The sequence below is a fragment of the Aulostomus chinensis genome, chromosome 20, assembly GCF_037954235.1.
Source record: "Aulostomus chinensis isolate RoL2024-O1b breed Wild chromosome 20, RoL_Achi_v1.0, whole genome shotgun sequence".
In the NCBI taxonomy this organism is placed as follows: domain Eukaryota; kingdom Metazoa; phylum Chordata; class Actinopteri; order Syngnathiformes; family Aulostomidae; genus Aulostomus; species Aulostomus chinensis.
In genome coordinates this window covers 23,598,282-23,606,917 of record NC_141339.1, presented here as the reverse complement: position 1 = coordinate 23,606,917, position 8,636 = coordinate 23,598,282, and the positions used below count along the sequence as shown (strand labels likewise).

General features: G+C 37.5%; 1 protein-coding gene across 1 annotated transcript; it reads right to left on the bottom strand.

Annotated features, from left to right (window-relative positions):
• On the bottom strand, nucleotides 1-592 carry LOC147243342 (HLA class II histocompatibility antigen, DM beta chain-like; the record flags this gene model as incomplete). Its single annotated transcript, XM_086189144.1, is given in 3 exon segments — nucleotides 1-289; nucleotides 384-451; nucleotides 531-592. Coding segments are annotated over 3 exon segments (309 nt in total), but the record flags the coding sequence as incomplete, so codon positions are not given.
• Between the last annotated feature and the right edge of the window lie 8,044 nt (nucleotides 593-8,636).

Genomic DNA, 8,636 nt, shown 5'->3' with positions numbered 1-8,636 from the left:
TTACTTCCTGGAACATGGTTTTGAAAGAACAGCTGAACTTCAAGGTTCTGATTGGTCAGCTGGAACCCAAACTGGTGTCAAAATGGACCGAGCATGGTTTCTAACTGGTGTCAAACTGGACTGAACGTGGCCAAGTGGACTAGTTTGATCTGGTGTGGGAGTGCCGGGGTCTGACCTCTGGCCTCCCTCTTGAAGTAGATGAATCCAGCCAGAGACAAGATGAGACCCAGAACCAGTCCTGAAGCTCCAATGGTGATTTTGTTTCTCTCAGACTCAGGCATGGACGGGTCTGGTGGACAGGTGAGAGACAGACAAGTGAGAGACAGGAGAGAGAGAGAGAGACACAGACAGACAGACAGACAGACAGACAGACAGGTGTTTACCCCTGTCCGTGTAGAGAGGCTCCGTCAGGCCGGCGTCTTCCACCACACAGGAGATCTTCCCTCCAACCCTGCAACACAAACACATGACTCTGAATACCTGAACGCAGCTGGACCTGGACCTGGACTTGGACCAGGACCTGGACTCACCTGGATGTGTACACAAGGTGAGAGTGGATCTAGTAGTACCAGTTGGCACTGACCAACTCAAGTTGTCAACGCAGCAGACCAGCATGGCGGGACGGTGACCAGGAGGCACAGCGGCACAGAGGGCTTCCCTGAAACACACGTTGGTCCACATGGGCCCGTTAGTGGTTCACGTTTGCTGTTCAGTTCCCAGGTACACCAACACATCTTCACACTTACATGCAAAGACTTCCTGGCAGGAAATATTCAAGGGAAACTTCTCCCATTACATAGTCGACAGTTAATCACCACCAGGAGGCGGCAAAGAGCCGACCTCAGTCTGGAATGGGCCGGCGCTGCTAAACCACACGCTTGGAGGCGTTTCAACGTTCTGAATATTGGACCTCTACATCCATCCTAGTCCAGGGTTGGGGGGTGGAGCCTAACCTGGCTGTCACTGAGAGGCAGGGTCACTGAGGTAAGCCTCCCCCCACCACGCTACAGAGTTCAGAGATAAAGACACTCACTGTCACTCACAGGGAATTTAGAGTCTTCAATTGACCAAACGAACCAGGGTACTACTTCCTGTCGTCTCTGATTGCAGGTGAATGTTACTTGCTGTTTATAGTCCTTTGTAGTTCTGAATTGTCTGAAGGATGCCAGAATCAAGTCCCCACCCTGAACGCGGTTAACAGACCCTAACAACAACAACAACAACAACTACAACTACGACTTTGACTACCTATGCAGGTGTGAAGGATGATGTCATCGTATCTGAGTAAAAAAAACGAATTGTGGGATTGTGATTTTAATCTTCGATGTAATGATGTCACAGAACTCACCTGACTTGCTCAGAGCAGCCTGGCAGCCATCTTTGAGTTCCTGCGTTCCTCCAGGTGGTTGGTGGCGCTGAGGAACTCCCCAGTGGAAGCCTGGACCTCCTGCAGCTCAGTGGAGTCAACAGACAAGGAGTCGTCCTGTAAGACAAGAAACTGGACAGCACTGAAGGCAGATGACAGAAATCAGTGGGAACCGGAGTATTGAGAATTGACGAGTGACTGATCAGAGTATTGACGAGTGATCAGAGTATTGATGATTGATATGATCCCTAATCTGATCAGAGTGTTGATCAGTGTATAGAACATCAGAGTGTGGAACATTAGAGTATAGATAATAAGCATATAGATAATCAGGGTATAAGTCACAGGGGTACAGACAGAAAGCATAGATCAGAGAGTATGGATCATCAGATTATAGATTAGAGCAGTTTATAGATCAGATAATAGGAGTATACATCATCAGGACAGATACTTATGGTATTAATCATCAATGTGTAGAAAATCAGTGCAGAACATCAGTATGTCAGGTCATCAGATGATAGAACATCAGGGTATAGAACATTCAAGTATAGATCAGATGATCACACGATATAGATCATCACTGTATGGAACATGAAAGTATCAATGAATTCATCAGAGTAGAGCTCATTAAACATAAGTATAAAGTACAAATTATCAGTACATAGATGAGAACAGTGTATAGATCAGGATCATCAGAGTATAAGATCAATGTATAAGTATCAGATCAGAGTACTAATCAGTGTATAGATCAAAGTAAGCTGTTAAGAGTATAGATCAGGTCATAAAATAGATCAGCTTACAGATCATAAGTGAAAATTAGAATGAAAATGATCAAACATAATAAGGTCTTCGCTTTATCATCAGAGAATGAAAGTGTATAGATCAGTGTATAGGATCATAAACACAGGCCCCCAGTATACAGGATCATAAACACACAGACCCCCAGTGTATAGGATCATAAACACACAGACCCCCAGTGTATAGGATCATAAACACACAGGCCCTCAGTATATAGATCAGTGTATAGAATCATAAACACACAGACCCCCAGTATACAGGATCATAAACACACAGGCCCCCAGTATATAGATCAGTGTATAGGATCATAAACACAGGCCCCCAGTATATAGATCAGTGTATAGGATCATAAACACACAGGCCCCCAGTATATAGATCAGTGTATAGGATCATAAACACACAGGCCCCCAGTATATAGGATCATAAACACACAGAACCCCAGTATATAGATCAGTGTATAGGATCATAAACACACAGGCCCCCAGTATATAGGATCATAAACACACAGGCCCCCAGTATATAGATCAGTGTATAGGATCATAAACACACAGGCCCCCAGTATATAGATCAGTGTATAGGATCATAAACACACAGACCCTCAGTCTATAGGATCATAAACACACAGACCCTCAGTCTATAGGATCATAAACACACAGACCCCCAGTATATAGATCAGTGTATAGGATCATAAACACACAGACCCTCAGTCTATAGGATCATAAAACACACAGACCCCCAGTATATAGATCAGTGTATAGGATCATAAACACACAGGCCCCCAGTATAAAGGATCATAAACACACAGGCCTCCAGTATATAGATCAGTGTATAGGATCATAAACACACAGGCCCCCAGTATATAGGATCATAAACACACAGAACCCCAGTATATACATCAGTGTATAGGATCATAAACACACAGGCCCCCAGTATATAGGATCATAAACACACAGGCCCCCAGTATATAGGATCATAAACACACAGGCCCCCAGTATATAGATCAGTGTATAGGATCATAAATACACAGGCCCCCAGTATATAAAATCATAAACACACAGGCCCCCAGTATATAGTTCAGTGTATAGGATCATAAACACACAGACCCCCAGTATATAAAATCATAAACACACAGACCCCCAGTATATAGATCAGTGTGTAGGATCATAAACACACAGGCCCTCAGTACATAGATCATAAACACAATCCCTCAGTATATAGATCGTGAACATATAGACCCTCAGTATATAGATTAGATCAGCTCATAAACCATCAGAATATAAGATAATCAGGATAAATCATCAAAGTATGGATCATAAGAGCATAGATCCTCAATGTACATAACATCAATGTATAAATCAGTGTATCGTTTAGGTCATCAGTGTATAGATCATAAGTATATAAATCAGAAAATAGATCAGTGTATAGATTAGATCATCAGAGTATGAATAAGTATATAAGAGTAGAAATCAGTGTATATGTTAGAGCACAGTATATATAATAAACATAGACCATCAGAGTATCGATCATGAGTACATAACATCAGAGTAAAAATCACATCATCAGTGTATAGATCATAAACAAATAGACCCTCAGTATGTAGATCAGTGTATAGATTAGATCAGAGCATAATCCATCAGAATGTAGGATAATCAGAGGAGAAATGATCAAAGTATGGATCATCAGAGCATAGATCCTCAATGTATAGAACATCAGATTATATATCATCAGTGATTAGAACATGAATATAGTTTAGGTCATCAGGGTATATATCCGTACATGGAACATGAGTAACAGTAGAAATCAGTATGGATCAGGTCATCAGTATATAGATCAGAAACACATAGACCCTCAGTATATAGATCAGATCAGGGCATAGACCATCAGAAAATGATAATCAGGAGAAATCATCACAGTATGGATCATTAGAGTAGGAATCAGTGTATAGTTTAGGTCATCAGTGTAAAGATCATAAACACATAGACCCTCAGTATGTACATCAGGGTATAGATTAGATCAATGCATAAACCATCAGAATGTAAGATAATCAGAGGAGAAATGATCAAAGTATGGCTCATCAGAGCATAGATCCTCAATGTATAGAACATCAGAGTAGAAATCAGTGTATATTTTAGTTCATTAGAATATAGATCATAAGCATATAAATCAGAAAATATATCAGTGTATAGATGGGATCAGAGTATGAATAAGTGCATAACAGTCGAAATCAGGGTATATTTTAGATAATAAACATCGACCAGAGTTTGAATCAGTGAATAGATCATAATCATATAGACCATCAGAAATAGATCAGAGTATAGCTTAGATCCACAGGGTATAGATCAGTGCGTAGAACGCGATTATATAACATCAGAGTTTGAATCAGTGTATAGATCATGAGTACATAACAGAGTAGAAATCAGGTCATCAGTGTCTAGATCACGAATATATAACGTCAGAGTAGAAATCAGGTCATCAGTGTCTAGATCGTAAACACATAGACCCTCGGTGTATAGATCAGTGTCTAGATCATAAACACATAGACCCTCAGTATATAGATTAGATCAGCTAATAAACCATCAGAACATAAGATAATCAGAGGAGAAATCATCAGAGCATAGATCCTCAATGTATATAACATCAGAGTAGAAATCAGTGTATAGTTTAGGTCATCAGTGTATACATCATAAGCATAAAAAGCATCAGAATATAGATCATAAGAATATAAATCAGAAAATATATCAGTGTATAGATGGGATCAGAGTATGAATAAGTGCATAACAGTATAAATCAGGGTATATTTTAGATCAGTTTAGATAATAAACATCGACCAGAGTTTGAATCAGTGTATAGATCATAATCATATAGACCATCAGAAATAGATCAGAGTATAGCTTAGATCCACAGGGTATAGATCAGTGTGTAGAACGCGATTATATAACACAGTTTGAATCAGTGTATAGATTAGATCAGAGTATAAGTAAGTGCATAACAGTAGAAATCAGTGTATATTTTAGGTAAGAGTATGGATAATAAACATCGACCAGAGTTTGAGTCAGGGTATAGTTTAGATAAACAGGGTATAGATCAGTGCATAGAACGCAATTATATAACATCAGAGTTTGAATCAGTGTATAGGTTGAGTATCAAACAGAGTAGAAATCAGGTCATCGGTGTATAGACCATGAGTATAGAACATCAGAGTAGAAATAAGGTCATCAGTGTATAGATCATAATCATATAGACCATCAGAAATAGATCAGAGTATAGCTTAGATCCACAGGGTATAGATCAGTGCGTAGAATGCAATTATATAACATCAGAGTTTGAATCAGTGTATAGATTGAGTATCAAACAGAGTAGAAATCAGGTCATCAGTGTATAGACCATGAGTTTAGAACATCAGAGTAGAAATACGGTCATCAGTGTATAGATCATAAGCACAGATCATAAACACATAGACCCTCAGTATATAGATTAGATCAGCGCATAAACCATCAGAACATAAGATAATCAGGAGAAATCATCACAGTATGGATCATTAGAGTAGGAATCAGTGTATAGTTTAGGTAATCAGTGTAAAGATCATAAACACATAGACCCTCAGTATGTACATCAGGGTATAGATTAGATCAGTGCATAAACCATCAGAATGTAAGATAATCAGAGGAGAAATGATCAAAGTATGGCTCATCAGAGCATAGATCCTCAATGTATAGAACATCAGAGTAGATATCAGTGTATATTTTAGTTCATTAGAATATAGATCATAAGCATATAAATCAGAAAATATATCAGTGTATAGATGGGATCAGAGTATGAATAAGTGCATAACAGTCGAAATCAGGGTATATTTTAGATCAGAATTTAGATAATAAACATCGACCAGAGTTTGAATCAGTGAATAGATCATAATCATATAGACCATCAGAAATAGATCAGAGTATAGCTTAGATCCACAGGGTATAGATCAGTGCGTAGAACGCGATTATATAACATCAGAGTTTGAATCAGTGTATAGATTATGAGTATCAAACATCAGAGTAGAAATCCGTGTATAGATCATGAGTACATAACAGAGTAGAAATCAGGTCATCAGTGTATAGATCACGAATATATAACGTCAGAGTAGAAATCAGGTCATCAGTGTATAGACCATGAGTATAGAACATCAGAGTAGAAATACGGTCATCAGTGTATAGATCATAAGCACAGATCATAAACACATAGACCCTCAGTATATAGATTAGATCAGCGCATAAACCATCAGAACATAAGATAATCAGGAGAAATCATCACAGTATGGATCATTAGAGTAGGAATCAGTGTATAGTTTAGGTAATCAGTGTAAAGATCATAAACACATAGACCCTCAGTATGTACATCAGGGTATAGATTAGATCAGTGCATAAACCATCAGAATGTAAGATAATCAGAGGAGAAATGATCAAAGTATGGCTCATCAGAGCATAGATCCTCAATGTATAGAACATCAGAGTAGATATCAGTGTATATTTTAGTTCATTAGAATATAGATCATAAGCATATAAATCAGAAAATATATCAGTGTATAGATGGGATCAGAGTATGAATAAGTGCATAACAGTCGAAATCAGGGTATATTTTAGATCAGAATTTAGATAATAAACATCGACCAGAGTTTGAATCAGTGAATAGATCATAATCATATAGACCATCAGAAATAGATCAGAGTATAGCTTAGATCCACAGGGTATAGATCAGTGCGTAGAACGCGATTATATAACATCAGAGTTTGAATCAGTGTATAGATTATGAGTATCAAACATCAGAGTAGAAATCCGTGTATAGATCATGAGTACATAACAGAGTAGAAATCAGGTCATCAGTGTATAGATCACGAATATATAACGTCAGAGTAGAAATCAGGTCATCAGTGTATAGACCATGAGTATAGAACATCAGAGTAGAAATACGGTCATCAGTGTATAGATCATAAGCACAGATCATAAACACATAGACCCTCAGTATATAGATTAGATCAGCGCATAAACCATCAGAACATAAGATAATCAGAGTAGAAATCATCAAAGTATGGATAATCAGAGCATAGATCCTCAATGTATATAACAGAGTAGAAATCAGTGTATAGTTTACGTCATCAGTGTAAACATCATAAGCATAAAACCCATCAGAATATAGATCATGAGAATATAAATCAGAAAATATATCAGTGTATAGATGGGATCAGAGTATGAATAAGTGCATAACAGTAGAATCAGGGTATATTTTAGATCAGTTTAGATAATAAACATCGACCAGAGTTTGAATCCGTGTATAGATCATAATCATATAGACCATCAGAAATAGATCAGAGTACAGCTTAGATCCACAGGGTATAGATCAGTGTGTAGAACGCAATTATATAACATCAGAGTTTGAATCAGTGTATAGATTATGAGTATCAAACAGAGTAGAAATCAGGTCATCAGTGTATAGACCATGAGTATAGAACATCAGAGTAGAAATAAGGTCATCAGTGTATAGATCATAAGCACAGATCATAAACACATAGACCCTCAGTATAGAGATTAGATCAGCGCATAAACCATCAGAAGGTAAGATAATCAGGAGAAATCATCAAAGTATGGATCATCAGAGCATAGATCCTCAATGTATATAACAGAGTAGAAATCAGTGTATACATCATAAGCATAAAAACCATCAGAATATAGATCATAAGCATATAAATCAGAAAATATATCAGTGAATAGATTAGATCAGAGTATGAATAAGTATATAACAGTAGAAATCAGTGTATATTTTAGATCAGAGTATAGATAGTAAACATCGACCAGAGTTTGAATCAGTGTGTAGATCATAATCATAAAGGCCATCAGAAATAGATCAGAGTATAGCTTAGATCCACAGGGTATAGATCAGTGTGTAGAACGCGATTATATAACATCAGAGTTTGAATCAGTGTATAGATTATGAGTATCAAACATCAGAGTAGAAATCAGTGTATAGATTAGATCAGAGTATGGATAATAAACATCGACCAGAGTTTGAATCAGGGTATAGTTTAGATAAACAGGGTATAGATCAGTGCATAGAACGCAATTATAGAACATCAAGAGGTTGAATCAGTGTATAGATTATCAGTATCTAACAGAGTAGAAATCAGGTCATCAGTGTATAGATCATAAGCACGGACCCTCAGTATATAGATTAGATCAGCTCATAAACCATCAGAACATAAGATAATCAGAGGAGAAATCATCAGAGCATAGATCCTCAATGTATATAAGAGTAGAAATCAGTGTATAGTTTAGGTCATCAGTGTATACATCATAAGCATAAAAACCATTAGAATATACATCATAAGAATATAAATCAGAAAATATATCAGTGTATAGATGGGATCAGAGTATGAATAAGTGCATAACAGTCGAAATCAGGGTATATTTTAGATCAGAATTTAGATAATAAACAT